The sequence below is a fragment of the Esox lucius genome, chromosome 3, assembly GCF_011004845.1.
Source record: "Esox lucius isolate fEsoLuc1 chromosome 3, fEsoLuc1.pri, whole genome shotgun sequence".
Taxonomy (NCBI): Eukaryota; Metazoa; Chordata; class Actinopteri; order Esociformes; family Esocidae; genus Esox; species Esox lucius.
The window spans coordinates 11702348-11720999 of NC_047571.1; the positions used below are offsets into that span (position 1 = coordinate 11702348).

General features: G+C 48.7%; 1 protein-coding gene across 8 annotated transcripts in view; it reads right to left on the bottom strand.

Annotated features, from left to right (window-relative positions):
- rnf220a (ring finger protein 220a) overlaps positions 1-18652 on the bottom strand; it is a 131270-nt gene that overhangs the window by 104024 nt on the left and 8594 nt on the right. For all 8 annotated transcript variants that reach the window (XM_034291371.1, XM_034291370.1, XM_034291369.1 and 5 more), the window contains exon 2: positions 17005-17825. In XM_034291371.1, coding sequence (XP_034147262.1) covers positions 17005-17653 — 649 coding nt within the window. In that variant the 5' untranslated portion in view covers positions 17654-17825. The remainder of the gene's footprint in view (positions 1-17004; positions 17826-18652) is intronic.

Genomic DNA, 18652 nt, shown 5'->3' on the forward strand with positions numbered 1-18652 from the left:
ACCGCAGGACCTCATGTCCTCCTAAAGTTTAAAATGGGAGGAGACTGGGAAAATTCAGAAAATGCATTCCTCATATCAACAACGTTTTATAGTGGAGAAGGAGAACTTATTGGGGAAGGAGAACTGACCCAATCCCCCAGCACAATAGTATAGCAGCATAAGACCTTGGGACTGAGACGGGGGGGTCCGGCAACACTGTGTCCCTACCCGGGGGAGGCCCTGGACAGGGCCCAACACGCAGGAAATCAATCCACCCACTGCCAGGCATCAACCAAAGGGACACCCAACAACCGCAACCACCCTGAATGAGGGCCGAGTATTGCCAGCAGAGTACAGCCCAATTGCACAACAGAGAGACAACAACAAGCCAGTGACTCTTCCCCTGAAAGGCATTGGATGGAGGGCATCCCAGTGGCAACGAGAGCCCACCTGGCAAGACAGGAAGGGTGGACAGTTTCAAGCCTTCTGGTCACTTTCACGCCCCTGGGCCAGGCTACACCTATTCATAAACTGTGCTGTAGAGATGAGTTTTTAGTAGACACTTCAACGTTTGCACTGAGTTTGCATTTCTAAACTTAATTGGCAGATCATTCCACAGTAGTGGAGCTCTATGAGAAAAGGCCCTGCCTCCGGCTGTTTGTTTAGTAATTCTAAGTACAAGATGATGCACAAGAAAGCCCGCTAACAGTTTGCTGAAGACAGGCAGACTAAGGACATGGATTACTGGAACCATGTCCTGTGGTTTGATGAGACCAGGATAAACGTATTTGGTTCAGATGGTGTCAAGCGTGTGTAGTGGCAACCAGGTGAGGAGTACAAAGACAAGTGTGTCTTGCCTACAGTCAAGCATGGTGGTGGGAGTGTCATGGTCTGGGGCTGCATGAGTGCTGCCGGCACTGGAGAGCTACAGTTCATTGAGGGAACCATGAATGCTAACATGTACTGTGACATACTGAAGCAGAGCATGATCCCCTCCCTTTGGAGACTGGACCGCAGGGCAGTATTCCAACATGATAACGACTCCAAACACACCTCCAAGACGACCACTGCCTTGCTAAAGAGGCTGAGGGTAAAGGTGATGTACTGGCCAGGCATTTCTCCAGACCAAAACCCTACTGAGCATCTGTGGGGCATCCTCAAATGGAAGTGGAGGAGTGCAAGGTCTCTAACATCCACCAGCTCCAGTGGCAACCTGTGAAGCTCTGGTGAACTCCATGCCCATGAGGCAGTGCTGGAAAATAATGGTGGCCACACAAACTGTTGACACTTTGGACCCAATTTGGACATTTTCACTTAGGGGTGTACTCACTTTGGTTGCCAGCGGTTTAGACATTAATGGCTGTGTGTTATGTTATTGTTATACAAGCTGTACACTCACTACTTTACATTGTAGCAAAGTGTAATTTCTTAAGTGTTGTCACATGAAAAGATATAATGAAATATTAGCAAAAATGTGAGGGGTGTACTCACTTTTGTCAGATACTGTATGTATATATATATATATATATATCATTCTAAAATGTTGGGTCACTTAGAAATTGTTTGTCCATTAAAATAAAAATGTAATTCATCAGAAATACAGTGTAGACGTTGTTTATGTTGTAAATGATTACTGTAGCAGGGATTGGCTGATTTTCAATGGAATATCTACACAGATAATAGGCATACAGAGGCCCATTATCAGCAACCATCACTCCTGTGTTCCAATAGCACGTTGTGTTTGCTAATCCAAGTAAATCATTTTAAAAGGCTAATTGATCATTAGAAAACCCTTTTGCAATTATGTTAGCATTGCAAAGTTGCAAAGAAAAAGCCATATCTCAGCCTCTCAGCAAAAAAAAAAGATTAAGATGGCCAAAATAACACAGACACTGGACAGAGGATGAACCCTGCCTAGAAGGCCAGCATCCAGGGTTGCCTTTTCAGTATTGGCGTTGAGACTGGTGTTTTGTGGGTACTAATTAAAGAAGCTACGAGTTGAGGACCTGTAAGGAATCCTGAAACTATAAATTGTAATGTATTTGTCCTCTTGCACATTTGTGCACCAAGGCCTCCCACTCCTCTATCTATTCTGGTTAGAGCCAGTTTGTGCTACTCGGTGAAGAGTACTGTTTCTTGGCAATTTCTCAAATGGAATAGCCTTTATTTCTTAGAACAAGAATAGACGGAGGAGTTTTAGAAGAAAGTTCTTTGTTTCTGGCCATTTTGAGCCTGTAAATGAACCCACAAACACGGATGCTGAAGATACCGAACTAGTCTAAAGATTAACAGTTTTATTGCTTTTTAATCAGTTTTCAGTGATGCTAACATGATCACATAAGGGCTTTCTAACAACGCTAACATTGTCTACACTGTATTGTCTACACTGTTATTTTGATGGACAACATTTTTTGCTTTTCTTTCAAAAACAAGGGACCCCGAACTTTTGAACAGTAATGTATATTTTTTAATGCTCAGTCCAGCACCCATTGGCTGATGAAAGAAAATCCACATGTTACAGACATCTTATAACAGGGATATTTTGTTCTATTTCATAGTGGAAAGAGTAAGTGCTGTTTGCGGTGTGTTAACTGTGTGTGTGTTTCTACATAGAGGGGCAGTATACAGGAGGCAGGGGCTGGTGGGGGGACTCAGGCTGTGTATGATATTAGTTCCCCGGTCCCCGGGCCGGTCCTGGCGTGGCATCCTGCCGGCTCAATTTAGCATGGTCCCTCCGTGCGGCTGATACCTCTAATTCATCACCCGGCATCCTGATTGATCTGCCTCTTATGGGCCCGGGCGCCGCTGCTGATTTTGCACTAACCGAGTAAGGCCTCGGCTGAATAAAGAATAGCAGTTGTGTGGCTGGCTGCGAAAGTGGAGGGGACATTTTTTAAAACGTATTAATCGCCGGATGGGATTGCTGTGAGTGCCGCAGACAGCCCCATCTGAGGCTGTGGAGCATGAAAGGTGGACACACACACGTAGACACAAACACGCATGCACGCACGCACACACACACACAGAGGAAGCACACACAGAGGTGGCATTTTAGTGCATGCATCCCAGAGCACGACCCACCTCAGTCATTCTTTCTTTTTGTCTTTGTTTTTTCCTTTATTACACACACACACACACACACAAACCAATCTTCCTGGGTTGCATCTTTATGTCCCATGGGTTCTGCTCCACGGCCAACCCTACTGCATCAGCCAGCACACAGCCGTACAACGCCCACAATCCATTTCTCCCTACACCAAAATACAGAGCGAACCTGAGGCAATTCATCATCACACTTCCCAACTTTGTATTCATCTACATTTATATGATTAATGGCTTTAAATCAAAGCTTTATTTTGGTGTTTAGAAGAAGTGGGAGTTTGTAACTAATTGGGATTCTAATTCAGTGTTCTAATTGTTGAGAATAGAGTTGGATTAGTGGCAAGACACAGCTCTCTGATTGCTTTGCTTTCAGCGTTTTCCGGTGTTCTCTTGCAGAGAGTTTCCCCTGGAGAGGATGTAAGGAGGTGAGGCACAGACACTGTTTAGGAGGTCTGTGGTTATGCGCTCAGTATCAGGAATATTTCATCTGTCCAGGATGCTATCTGTCAGTTGCCTGTCTGTTGTCTGCCTGTTTGCCATTTCAGAGCACAGCTCTGCACATCCTGGTAGCCGCAACACTCTCCAGAGAGCAATGACGTTCGATTTGCCTTCATCTATGGAGCGCGTTGGATTAAATCAAGTGACTTCTTCAACATCCGAGAAGGAAAAAGGACCACTCAACTCTCCTTCCTCTCTCAGCCGAGAACAGAATGGAAAAGAAACAAGGTGAAGCCTCCTGAAGCCGGAACTCACAAGATGATATGGAATGGGGAGATAAAACAAAAAGCCATTGCCGCCCTCTCATTCCAGAGGCCTCGGCAGAAAACAACATGAATCTAAAAGGAGCCAGGCCAGTTAAAGGGCACGCTATTAATTAACCAGCCACAAACACTGCAGACTACAAATGAAGCACACCAGGACCCCCGTCTCTGACTCAATGACCATTGACTGAGACAGGAGTCTAGAAAGGGAAGAGGAGGAGGGGAGGGGGGGGAGGGAGGGTGAGGATGAGAGAGTGTGTGGTCCCGGACAAGAAGACTCCTGGGGTGTTCCGCTACACTGAGAACAGAGGAGGGGAAGTGAGAGGAGGGAGACAAGGTGGCGAATGAGAAGGCAAGGTGACAAGGCATCAGGGAAAGTGCAATGAATTATTTATAAGGCCACTGATGGACAGGCTGAATAAGAAAACGGGGGTGGGGGGGGTGCTGCTGGTCGGCCTGGCTGCGAGGAGGGGAGGACAGTGAAGGCCGAGGGAGGCTTACACGTGGAGAGGTTACCGCATGCCGGACCGACCCAGATCACACCCAGGATCTCGACGGGGATGGACCGGCCCAAAGAGGGTGGCGTGGCTGGGGGGGGCATTTGGGGGCATGGAGGAGCCTGGTAATCGACCCTCTCCCTCCAGACACCAGAGAAGAACACATTGCCATCTGTGATCAGACAGAGAGGAGGAGGAAGCGATCAGCTCCTCTAACCCGTGTGTGCATGAACATAATCCCCCTTTAAAGCCTTTGCATGACCCTCCTTATAGGAGCACACTGGGACCAGACACCACGTAGCATCACCATTCACCAACCAGCTCCCTTACATGATAATACCAGTCCATGGTCCAGTGAGCCATCCTCTCTCCATGGCTCTAAAGCCCATCGTCATAGAATGAATTAGAACATACTGAACACATTCTAGAATTACTGAGGCTAACGACATTCTAGAGCTAGACCACATCGTTATGGGACCCAGCGCATAGCAGGTCAAAACAATTACCTTTGTTTGCCTTTATACAAATTGTAGAATTGTTTTTGAGTTTTCCAAACTCCAGCTCAACATTTAGCCTATACAATTCATCTGGACGGCTGTTTAACCGAGCCAGGCCAGGTAAGGATGTGGGGAATGGATGGAAAATATTTAACCCTTGTTGAGAGGCTTTGGTTAATTTGTCAGGGTGTGGTTGAATGCCACTATTAGCATTCTGTAAGGTTATTGACTGGGGGGGGGGTCTCCCAGCTGGATGATGGATGCCTGGTGCAGGACACCCAAAAGCAGATAGCCCCCGACCACGTCGAGTATCGATGGAATGTTATTAATACGGGAGCAGGCCATGTCAACGTGTTTGAGGGAGGGAGTCGGAAGGCTGTGGCTGTACAAGAATTACCAACACACACACACACACACACACACACACAACTGTCAACCACACACAACGTCGTTCACATTAAAACTACACCTCTACTATCTCACTACACAATTTTACATTTATCTCACTTTCAAAAGTACTCTCATCTTCTCTGTTGCTTCCCCTTTTTCAGCAGAACTCCCAGGGCACCTGTCCTAACATTACCACAGTGTGTTCTCCTATTCTACCAGATCCTCATCACCTGCTCCAAGCCGGTCCTCGTTTAACTACAGCCCAGGGCCGCGACCCAGCGGGACCTTTACCGCCAGTGTCTGAGGCAATCCGATGTGTTCGGTGCTGCCCCAGCGGTCAGCCATTACCACGGATACCAAGACCTCGCTCCACGCTGCCATGTAAGGTCAACTCCCGATGGACAACTGACCTCTTCTGTCCGTAACCCCCAATACAACAATGTTTGTCGCTGTGACATTGCTGCAAAGTCAAGAGTCTCATTGGTATGTGAACTGCTGGACGACACACCACAGCGCTGTAGTTGAGGAGACGCGAGGCTGTAAAAACATTAACTACAATCCCTCTGAAAGAAAACAAGAGACTAAAATCATTGCATTTATATCATATTTATACATGAGGCTTACAATATCAACTACCTACGATAACAGTTCCGTTTGTGCATGTCCTCGAGACCTAATGTAGTGTGTACGGAAAAGAATCAAACCGCTCCCTTTTGGCAAGTAAATCATTTCATCCTTTACGTTTCGTTTTCGCGTCATTGAATAGAATCCAGACACATCTGAAGGCAACGAACTGGAACATTGAAACTATTTTCGAAAAACTTTGTGAGTCATTGGTGGCAGGTTTGGCAGGGTGTACTGAACAAACAGTCGACTCTCCAAGAAGAGTTTCTCTCCCACTGCTACACTGACCCTCTCTAGTCTTAGAGAGGGAAGAGTGAGTGGCTGGGGCTGATAGGAAACCAAGAGAAAGAGCACTCCCCTTGGCGTGGTTTGTTTGTGTATGCTAGCTTTGTTTAGTCCTCTTCTGAAGGATCCTTGGATCTCCTCAGGCAGCTCCCTGAAGCCTGACCATCTGAGGGATTCCAGTAATTAGAACAGGAGGGAGTTCTGCACTGAGAGCTTGGATCAACTAGTCTTTAACCGACAGGACAACACCCAGTGCCAGAAATGGATTAAGACTGGCTCCTATCAACTTGAATAAACACACAAACACACGTCCCTATAGCGCGATCACAGAGACAAACTCAGATGTTGTTGCTGCAATGTCTTTATCGTGAATGCCTCCGTTCATGTGTTTGTGCTCATTGGATCTGTATTCAACTGAAGCACAGCCATAGGGGGGGGGATCTATGCCTAAGTTGCAGGGAAGAAGAGCCACGCTGTGTTGCTACTTTTTCACCCCCACCACGCTCCCCCACTCCTCCCCTCTGGAGACAGCACTGGAAAATCAATATATCTTTGAATGGAGGTCAGAAGGGTGCCTGCTTCGGGAGAAGTGACAGATTTGTTCTCTTTTGCTCGTCTAAGCCCCCCTCCACACCCCCCCCCCCCCATCCCCCCCCCCCCCCCCCCCCCCCCCCCCGAGCCGTCAACCCTCCAGTAACCCTCCACTCACCCACCCCCAAAATTCCGTGCATTTTGCCAGGGGGACGCGACATTACACAGCCCACGCTGAAATGGAACTCGCCGAGCACCATGAGTGCTGGAGATATGGCCCGACAAGCCGGCAGGATTACACCGCGGCAGGTGTGAAACGGAGCTTAACTCAGGCGGCTAGCTTGCTACACACCGGACACAGCCGCTGCGTGTTGCCAAACAGCACCACTTTAGACGGAGAAGAGAGCTAAGGGCCCCCCGGTCCACCCCAGATTACCGCTCCACACACCACTTTTAGGTGTCATTGTCAACAGCAACAATTTTCAGCTCAATGTCTGAAAATTGTCTCGGGCTGGCTGACTGGTGCACACATCGAGTGTGATGAAAATGGCCGATTGAGGAGCAACCGAGGGGCAGTTTTGATCTTTGATGGTTGGCGGCGGTTACGCCGAGGGGGGGTACACTGGTTAAGATGATTGGAGGCGCCACACGGGGACAGTCAAAGGAGTAGTCAAACAACCACTGTTTCCCTTTGATGTGTCTCCGAAATAAACTTCCAGCGCAATTCGCCCGCAACGTAACGACAAGCATCACCACTCTCAAAGAGAGCTAGACGAGAGCACGTCGTCAGCGATCATTGAAGATGAAATGTAAAGCCTGTCTCTACTGCATCTGACACTATGGTTTCATAGAAAGTGTTTTGAGGCAAGACACTTTTTTTTTTTTTACAACTATGTTGAGCTAATCCCCCGTAAAGAATGTAAAAAGTTCTGCACTTGTACTCGCACATCAAATTAACCACTGGAATTCTCTCACACTTTCAGTTGATAAAATTTGTAAATACAATTAATAATAATTAAAAGAATATATATTTTTAACAGAAATGATTTTAAAGAAAAATGCGGTATCCTTTTTTGGGGGGAAAACAACAATGAAAAAAGACATACATACATACATAATGATAAATACAGACATACATATTTCATTGGGTTTAACTAATTTCCATCATAACTCTGAGTAATATGAAAAATGCAAACACATAAATTATACCAAAGGATTAGCATTTCATAACCCTAAAGGCATGAAAAAAAAATGTATGCACTTAATCTTAATAGTACCAAACCATGATTCTAAAATTGATCCAGATAAATACATCTATGCTTGATCAAAATACCTAGGGCAAGTTGACAGGATAATTCTACAAAGCTGTGATGAGTACACATGGAGAGAGAGAGAGAGAGAGAGAGAGAGAGAAAGACAGAAAGAGAGAGAGAGACAAAGAGAGAGAGAGAAACAGAGAGAGATGGGATCCCTATTGAGATCAGTGCTTGCTTGTTGGTAATGAATACTGCAGGGAGCATTGATGATTGTAATTATCAAATTGCTGTTTTAAGAGGCCATTGATTGATGTCATTAGCTCAGTGAGTGTTTACTGATCGCTGCATCTGTACGTTTCCTCATGCTTGGCTCTCCCATGTCGCTTCTGATTAGACAGCAGATGAAGAGGAGGGCATCAAATGAGCAACAAGCTAACGTGGAAAACGGGTTGCATATATAGACTGTACACATACACACAAACACACAAACACACAAACACACAAACACACATGGCCATATACGCATTGCAACCATTCATCTCTGCACACGCGCAGACAAATACAACCTGTACACACTCAAGCACACACACCCGTACACTTATCTCCACTCAGCAGGGTGACTGTATTCAATGATGTCAAAAGACAACTGAGAACAGCAGTATAAGCCATCAAGATAAGGGAGTGGGAGGGAGGGAGGCGGGTGGTGACTGCTGGTTAAGTGCCTACTTTAACAATTTCCTCCCCGGCAGCTTGGTTACCACCCCCCTATGGACCTATTTAGTGGTGAAGGAGAGCTGCAGACACCTGGACAGACATGGTGGTGGGGTGTGGTTTGGTGTAGTGTAGTATTGTCCGGTTTGGTGTGGTATAGTGTGGGATATGGTGGTGTGGTGTGGTATAGTGTGGGATAGGGTGGTGCAGTGTGGTATAGTCTGGTGTGGTGTGGTATAGTGTGGTAAAGGGTGGTGTGGTGTGGTATAGTGTGGTATAGGGTGGTGTGGTATAGTGTGGCATAGGGTGATGTGGTATAGTGTGGTATAGGGTGGTGTGGTGTAATATAGTGTGGTATAGTGTGGTATAGGGTGGTGCGGTGTGGTATAGTGTGGTGCAGTGTGGTATAGGGTGGTGTGGTGTGGGATAGGGTGGTATAGGTATAGGATGGTGTGGTATAGGGTGGTGTGGTATAGCGTGTTATAGGGTGGTGTGGTATAGTGTGGCATAGGGTGATGTGGTATAGTGTGGCATAGGGTGATGTGGTATAGTGTGATATAGGGTGGTGTGGTGTAATACAGTGTGGTATAGGGTGGTGCGGTGTGGTATAGTGTGGCATAGGGTGATGTGGTATAGTGTGGCATAGGGTGATGTGGTATAGTGTGATATAGGGTGGTGTGGTGTAATACAGTGTGGTATAGGGTGGTGCGGTGTGGTATAGTGTGGTGCAGTGTGGTATAGGGTGGTGTGGTGTAATATAGTGTGGTATAGGGTGGTGCAGTGTAATATAGTGTGGTATAGGATGGTGCGGTGTGGTATAGTGTGGTGCAGTGTGGTGTGGGATAGAGTAGTGTGGTGTAGGGTGGTGTGGTGTAGGGTGGTGTGGTGTGGTGTAGGGTGGTGTGGTGTAGGGTGGTGTGGTGTAGGGTGGTGTGGTATAGGGTGGTGTGGTATAGGATAGGGTGGTATAGGTATAGGGTGATGTGGTCTAGAGTGCAGTACGGCGAGCTGAGCTTCCAGTGTGGTGTAACCAATATTCTCTCAGTTTTCTCTCTGAGCAAAAAAAAACTCAGTAGGGGTACTGGACAACACTACACACACACACACACACACACACACACACACACACACACACAGAAACAGCGACAAACATCCTGCTACCTCTCTCTTATCTACCTGCCACCTCAATGTCAACAGAACTCACAACAGACCCCGCTGTCACTCTCGGGAGACAGGGAAACCAGAGGAGGAAGACAGGACACAGGAAAAGGAAGAGAAAAAGGCAAGAAAAAAAGAACTACAGAAGAGACTAGAATGAGAGTAAAGGCATTACGTGTTTGAAAGTCCTCCCCTCATCTCCCCACCTCTCAGTTTCACTCCCTGCCACAAATGCCCCAAAAATACAAGTCTATCTCTCATCGCTGTGGCACAGAAACAGCTGGACGGCCACAAATATTTTCACTTTCTCCAATGCAGCTGTAGCTAAATATGATACACCAGAATACCTGAGAACAGCTACTACAACTCCAATGATGAACAAAACCTCTGACATAGACAGAGAGGCTGGTAAGTAATACAGAAGGAGACTGGCCGGCTGACAGCTATTGGATTTGAATATGAGATTGCTGCCTGGTAGAGGATGCACAATTAGAATGCAGGATTAAATCAATAGGCTCGCTGACAGATGGATTACAAAGGTAAATAGATAATACACGCTGATAAATAATTAATTGGGGCTAGTAGGAGGAGGATTGGGCTGGAAGGAGAGTGACATGAAGGGGTGAATGGCGACACTTTCCTAATGGCTGTCGGCTGTCAAACCTCCCAAACGCACCGGTGCATTCTGGGCCGGCGTGAAGGGCCATGCAGATAGGATTGGCCATGTGGCAGTACGGACGCCTCGCTTTATTCACGGCGGATCCGTGACAAACGGATGAGAGGGATTAAACATTGTTTCTGCGTCTGATGAAGCGCGCTGTGAATAACAAGAAAATGCCCACTTGAACGCTTTGAAAACAGGCCTATTTAGTTCGCTGGTAATAATACCAATCAATTTAATGGTTGAGTTTTCTTGTTTTTCTTCCTCCTCCAGGTTTCATTTAGCGAGGAAAAAAAAACCAACGCTAGCTGCAGGTGCGTGTCATGTGTTCGTGAGGTGACGCTCAGTACCACCGCAGCCCAGCTCCAGTCGACAACATTGTGAAACCATGCGTTAAAAACAGGTAATGATCCCGAACGCAGCCTCTCTTATGCATCGTGACCAGCCATCGCGGCATCGCGGCGGTGCTTCAGAGGCGGCAATTACCAGATGAATTATTCAAAATGAAGGGGCCTAACTTATATGTCCTTTTGCCAAGTGGGCTTTTTGGAAACAAGCCTGTCACAGAAGACTGCATCCACAAACTGTGAGAAGATTAGATTATTGAGACAAGAAGAAGGGGGCGGCTGGGCTTGGGAGACAGAGAGGAGGAGACAGAGAGGAGGAGAGAGAGAGGAGGAGAGAGAGAGGAGGAGAGAGAGAGGAAGGGATGAGAAAGAGTAAGAGAGAGGAATAAAGGGAAAAGAGGTAGAAGGAAATGGAGGAATAAAAGAGACAGAAGATGGCCTGCCGGCTGTAGTTGGGGTCTATTTATCTCGGCTCTAGGTAGGGGACCTCTTAGCAGGAGACAAGATTCAGCCTGTGGCTCTTTAAGGGTGCTCTGGGGGGACCAACCTTTCAACACGTCTGGATTAGCCCGGGCAGTCGGCTGGCCGCGGAGGGAGGCTCTCCAGGGAAATAAAGCCTATATCTCTGGACAGTGAGAGTCAGTCGGTGACAACAAGGGAATCACTTCCTTCCCCTCTCCCTGAAACCATAGACAAAAACCTGTTCTAACAAAAAGGGGGTGAAACGAAGGGACAGAAGGCCGGACCTCCAGGGGTGTTCTGCTCTCTTGGTGCCCCTACCAGCAGGCTGACCCCTGGGCGACAGAGGAACGGAACTGCATGCCAGCTGTGGAGGTTCTACTGGGCTCGGCGGGCTGGTTTGACTGAGGTTTTATAGAGGCTGAGTGACATCAGCGCAGGGGTGAAATCCGGACCATGGGAATGGGGCTGACCCAAGGCCGAGATGACTGGGACACTCACCGGGCCCCCATCCCAGCGTGGCCACACACACAGCGAAAATAACACACACACACACACAGAGACAAAAAAAAAGACACCACACAAATAGAGAAAACATACCACCACATTATCAGCGCGTGAAGCCTCCCGAAATACATTACAACGTAAATTTTCCCAAATTTTCAAGACTCCTGCTCTCATGGCGTCTCGTATCTCCACGGCCTGAGAAGAGCACATCAAATGTCCCTGTGAGTTAAACAGCGCCAGCGTTAGCTGAGAACACATTCATCTGAGGAGCTGTTTTGTAGGTCCAGAGAGCCCAGCTGTTCCTTGGCGGAGGATGTTAGCGATCATCTAATTCCCCCCCCCCCCCCCTCCCCACCCCCCCCCCCCCCTCCCCCCACCGTTAATTTCCCTAACAGTGGATCCAGCGGCTCGTTTCAATAACCGAGGCCCCACACCAATCTGTGTCCAATTCAAGTGGCTGATCCAACAAAGCCCAGACAGGAAGCGCTAATCCTTGATCTGCATCGTGCCGCGACAATGGCACAGCCCACTGCTCTTCTCTTGAACGCAGCACCGTCTACCCACCTGCTGTCTGCTGCCAACCACGGCCCAATGTCTACCGCTGGGAGAGGCGGGAGGAAACATGGGATGTGGGAGGGAAAGCAAGAAAAATAGAAAGAGAGAGAGACAGAGAGAGACAGAAAGCAGGACAGGGCGAGACGATTGTCTCTCAAATGTGAAAGTTATTTAAGATACTCGTTTCGTCTTACATTTTTAGTTTTGACTTTAGCCTAGAACATAAACACGAAAATACCGGAGAACGTAAAGAAGAACACGGTGGACAATTCGAAGACAGCATACTTAGAAAACACACCTCTGCTTGGGCTGTGCAGTAGCAAGGTGCAAAATAAGAATCCGCAAGTGTTTCTGTGAAACCGTCGGATGTGGCAGTGGGGCCAGTGAAAGTGCAGAAGAGATCCTGGCCCCCCCGGGGGGCCACAGACACAGGGGTAAACACGGTCGTGGAGGCCACAGGGCCAGGGCACCCCAGAGCTGGGCTGGAGCGGGGGAGGCGGGGGGGGGGGGGGGGGGATCGCAGGGACTGACATGGAGGCAACATGAGAAGACAAGCCTTTTAACATCTGGGTGAGTGGAGACGAGCAACCGGGCTGCAGCCTAATTATTAGAACACTCTTACTTAACTTAACCTCACCACTGGACCATGACAGGGACCGGGGGGAGGCGGCTGCGAAGGGGCGGAGGGGAGAGAGGGAGTGAGGAAGGAGCAGATTTTTGTGTGATGACAATGTGTCTCTCCTGTTTAACTGTTCACCTGCCAGCAAGAAACGAATAGGGGTTGTTGTGACTAAACCCAAACAACTCAAAGGCTTAATACAATTAGAGGAATTTAACCCGCAAAGGTGTTCCAGGCTGACAACTCATCTAATGCATTTGATTTTATTATCGCCAGCATCCTTCTGGTTATATGTTCGTCCGCTCGTCCTGCAACTGTCTGACAAACTTTGTAATATTTCCCTGAGAATAACAACCACACTGATGGCATCTGCTCTTTGAAAGGAAGGGGGAAAAAAACACCTTCCAATCTGACTGACTGCGTGTTTTAACAGCTGTCGGCACACGTTGCTCTTTTGAACATTGGATGTGCAGATCGGTGTGGAATAACTACACGCCGGGTGACAGATCTACAAGACAAGAATGACAAACACGAAGATCTGCATCAATCACCGCGAGGGAAGGGAGAAACAAAAGGTGTGGACCAGCCAATCATTAAAATCGCCAGAAAACACTGCCCAGCAATAAAGCATCAGAGCCACGGACAGACAAGATGGACGGATATTCGATCGGCTCGGTCCGTCTCTGAACCGACCGGGCTACGGTGAGAGTTTCATCAGCGGCTCGCTCCGGTCCTGAGCGACCCAGGTGGCAGGGGTTAAGTGCGGGCCTGCCAGGGACACAGTCCCCCCGTAAATCAGTGGGGATTTATGGACAAGACTGTACAGCTCACAGCCTGGTCACGTCAGGAAGGAAGCCTGCGTGGCTGCCCTCTGTTGTCTTAAGGATTCTTGTGTTTTATTCCAGCAGCTGGGGCCTTCGTTTCGGCTCCAACCCACGCTGATTACTCATCCTCCTCAGTTTTACTCTTTCTTTTATCTCTCTTTTTATCTCACCCCCCCTCTTTCTCTCGCTCATTCTCTCTCTCTCTCTCTCTCTCTTTCTTTCTTTCTTTCTTTCTATCTCTTCTGCTACTTAAGCCAGGCTTGTTGGGGTGCTTTGTGGAATGGAAATGTGGAAGTGAGTTAGCAGCTCGGGGTCAGGTTCAATGCTCAGCTCGGCCGTGCAAATGTGTGGTGGAGGAAAGACAAACAAACAATCTGCAGCTGTCACGCATTCACACAGGGAGATGCGCACTTTCACAAACACACACACACACTCTATCCATGAGTGTGTATGGCACACACAAAAAACACAAAGAGATACACAAATACAAAATCCCTCTTCCAAACAAACAAGTGTTCTCCTGTCTTCGCTGAGCTTCTGCCTGTTTCTTTTAAAATATTCATGTAAAACAGGCCACACTGACACCTCTTAACACTGAATACAAGGAAACCCCTTTTCTTATTCCGGCTTTCAGACGGGTGAAATCTGTAATATGAACACACTGACTAGTAATAGCTGCTAATGTGACATGCGAATATTCTGCATATATTACAATGCCATGATAGGAAGTTTCTGTGAAAGGTTTAATGGTTGGCGGCGTAGCGTTTAAAAACGTGACTGTGACGCTCCCGGGAAGATTTTGGGCCGGCTTAACGCTAAGGGGACACTCTTGCAGGAGTGACAGCAAGCGGCTGGGTATTCAGTCAAGGGGAACCCAATGTAAGTCTCTTATATAAAAGTGCTGGAAATTAAATTGCATTAGAGCCCTTAGTGGGGCCAGGTTTAATGGAATTAGAAAAGGCTCCAAAAGAGAAAACAGCTTCCAGCTCTCAAAATAATCCACCCCAAACCCCCCCCCCCCCCCCCCCCCGCGCCAATCCCCCCCAGTCCTCGGCATACCCTACGCTCATACCGCCTAGCTCCACCCCGGGGATGCCAAATCCACGGCACCCCTCCCACCGTAAGCCCCCACATATCGGCAAGGATGAACCAAGGCACCTTCTAACCAGACGACGCCCACATCGCTCTGTGGTCTAATAGTACAATGTGGCCTGGTTAGATCTACAGGTCTTTTCCGTAGAAATTCGGTTTCGCCGTTTTTCAATGCCCCAAAAATGACAGACGTATAATTCCCGCTTCACCCCTTCCATCCTGACTGAATGTTACACAGCAGAATGTACCGTTTCTTCCTGGTGCTCTGTGAATACGACCACCAGAACAGACTGCATTAGCTGGGACCTCCAAAGCGGCCTTAAACAACACCCCTATGAGAACTAACCCTTTATGAGTAATACTGCCTCTCCTATCTTTTCTCCCCCTTTCCCACCTTTCTTGTCCCCCACTGTCTTTCTTCTCCCCCACTGTCTTTCCTCCCCCCTCTGTCTTTCTTCTCCCCCTGTCTTTCTTCTCGCTGGGTGTCATTTGCAGCCCCCCCACTCCTCCTGTGGTGTTTTTATCGGATCAGTCTCAGCTCGCCGCCCTTGTCTCTCATGTGTTCGATCAAGGGTGGTTTCGATCTCTCCTTACGAGCGCGCCCGTCGCGCTCCAGCCTTCCCGACGAGAGGGGGAGACAGGAAGAGGGGCCGAAACGGAGGGGAGAAGACGACGAGGAAGCACAGCCACTCTCGGAGCGCTATAACCCGTCACCATAATGAGGCCACGGTCCCCGTTCTCCGAGAGACTCCCTCCCTCTCTCTCCTCAACCCGACCTGTCACCAGATCAGATGGTGTTGACGTGTGTAGGAGTTGTTTGCAAGAGGTGGAGGTGGCGGGGGGGGTGTGTGTGTGGGTGGTGGGGGGTGGGGGGGGTGGGGGGCTCTGTGTGAACCCGCTCCTGTTAGAGACACGTCCCCTGCCAAACTTGGGCGGGCGGGGTAATCCCCTGTTCATTTGCCACACCGGCTGAGTGAGTGCGGCGGCATGATGAATGCTGATGACAGGGCTGTACCCCATCTTACAGCAAGTCACTCCCCAAGTAATCAGATTCAGACAGAGGGCCAAATGGCTTCCGCTCATTGGAGAATGCTAATGCCCCGGGGCTTGTGGGAGTTGGAGTGAGACAGGGAGGAACGGGGGAAGAGAAGGGACCAGAAAATCTGTGTTCTGTGCTGTGGTGGTGACGGAGAACATCATCGGAGTGCGCGCGCGTGCGGGTGTGCGTGCGCATGTGTGTGTGTGTGTGTGGGCGTGCACGTTCTTCACAGAAAACAGCCAGAGTAGAAACCAGTGTGTGTTTGTTAAGGCTGAGTGGGCCGATGGAAATGGCTTTGGTTCTCACAGGCTGTTACTGTATATAAAGTCGGGGTCACAGAGTGGGATCGCTGCTGGTTCTATTGCTGGGCTCACGCTCAGTTCTGAGTAGGTTGGGCAGGCAATGTTAAGCCATCATTTGATATTTGCCCAAATTCTTCAACTTACCCAAGAGAAAGCGCCATCTCATTTCTGAATTAGATCCGTGGAGTTCACTGCAGTTTGCCTTGGGACACACTATCTGAGCACTTCCTGGAGGTTTAAAGCTATAATCCTTAATAGGAAAATAATAACAGTTGCCCACCAGCCTGTTATGGTCAAAATCTCAGGTTTGGGCCTGGGGAAACGTATCCAACCACACTCAAATGTACAGACTGAGCTATGCATTCAAGGTCTGACCATGCAATACATAAAAAAATGAACCATGTATTGGGGCTGTAAAGTTGGTTTACATGAAAGTTTACAAACAATAGAACAGTTATTTATTTGGATCTGACATGGTAAAGCTCAGGAGGCAAGTTAATTACTGAAGAAGCGGTATGGAACAGGTGTGTCCGAACAGATGTAGTAACTAAGGAGTGTAACTTTAATGTTCTCACACGATATTGGTGCTACTGTCAAAAACACCCCACTAGCAAGACTGCGTTGTCTGTTGTGCTGTGTTATGTTTTCTTCTCCAGTTAAATCAACACTAGCCTGATTTTACACCAGAAATGGGAAATAATATGTTATCATCAGTAGAATTTGAGATGATCGCTACATGTCCATTATGTCTTGTTGCTGTCAATTCATATTTCAAAGGTAACGTCACGTAAACATAAAATGTACTCACAACGTTCGATGCGGTCCTCTGGGCTTGATGACGTCTCGCGGTCCGACAACAGACCAGACACGGCAAAAATCTTTTTCCCAGCGTCCTCCACTGCCTTAAGGGCGCTCGGGGAGCTGGAGGGGATCTGCGCGCCCCCAAAGTCATACTCTTTGCCCTCAGCGTCCGTGTAGCGCAGGTGAGGAGATGCGTCGGCGTCCAGGCAGCCTTTGAGGCGCTTGGCCGGGGTAAAGGCCGACTGGTAGCCCCCAGCCCCGTCGCGGTCCTCCGGAGGGGAGGCGAAAGGCCGGAAGGCCCCCACCCCGCTGTGATTCAACATGGTGATGGGGGAGCAGTCCAGGTTTGGGGGCGCAAACTGGTGGTGTAGGTGCAGCAGGGAGGGGGGGAAGTCCCGGTTGGGAAAACCCCCGGGGACGGCGCCCTGCCGGTGGTACATGGAGGCGAAGGTGTAGGAGCCGTTGTTGAAGGGCAGGTGCACGTCCTTCTCGCCCATGGAGACAGGCACGCCAAAGGGGCGGGGCTGCTGGCAGGGGATGGAGGCGTCGCGGCTGGCCTCGGCGGTGGACGCCAGCACCATGAGGGCCGGGGACGCCAGCGGGTTGGGGAGGTAGGAGGACGACTCCATCTTGAAGGCGGCCCGGTGCAGGTCCATCCTGGTACCTGGGGAAGGCGGTTCCTGGGACCAGAGGAGGGGCTGTGAGAAGAAGGAGTGGGGCGGGGTGTCCGGCGTGCGGGAGGCCGCTCTGGACACGCAGGTCAGGGGAAGGTGGGTCCTCACGGAAGGGTCCAGTCTCACTGCGGGGTCATCCTCCTCAGGTCAACGTCTGTGACGGGACACACAAGAAGGGACATTTTCATTCAGCCACCCAACTAATTCAAGCAAACACGACAGAGCCTCTTTCAAGAAGAGTCACAAACTTTCCCTCAGAGATCTGGGGGTTTGGGTCACGTCGATCTAAGCGGCTTATTTCTCCATCTCTCCATCTCTCCCTCCCCTGCCTGCAGCTGGACCAGAACCGTCTGTCACAGATAAGGGCAGCGCTCGTCAGTCTGATAAGGCCAGGGCTGCTCATGTGAACACTCGTACCGGGTCCCTGGGCTGCCTGGTCCAATGGGATTGCCACGGTGATATCATATCAGGCTGCCATCTGCACAGGCAGGACATTTGCCTGAATGAATAAATTAGCTGCACTTGACCTCTGCAACAGTGAAACAGACTGAGACCCTCTCGAGGATTAGATGGTCAGATTGGACAAAGTGTGTGAGGTGATTTAATGAAAGTAGTGGTGAAAAACGTTTCAACGATTTATTTTCCCAAAGGGCAATTTGAAGGTGCTCATAAGTAAGGGTATAACATAGATCATTTAAGAGATCAAAAGAAGTGACCATCATTTATGAAAATCCACCAGAAACTGATAATGTATATGATAAATCTGTTTTAAATAAATATCATTTATTTCAAAATTATATTCCTGACATTTGGTATGATCCTCAGAACATTTTATGTAGATATGCTATCGGGGAGTCACCCTTGATTCATCTAAATCCATGCAAAATGCTGGGTCAAATACAGCGTCTTGTTGATAACTGTGCTGTAGATCTTCAAAGCCACAAATAACATCCACCCACATCAAAGACACTCCACAGGAAT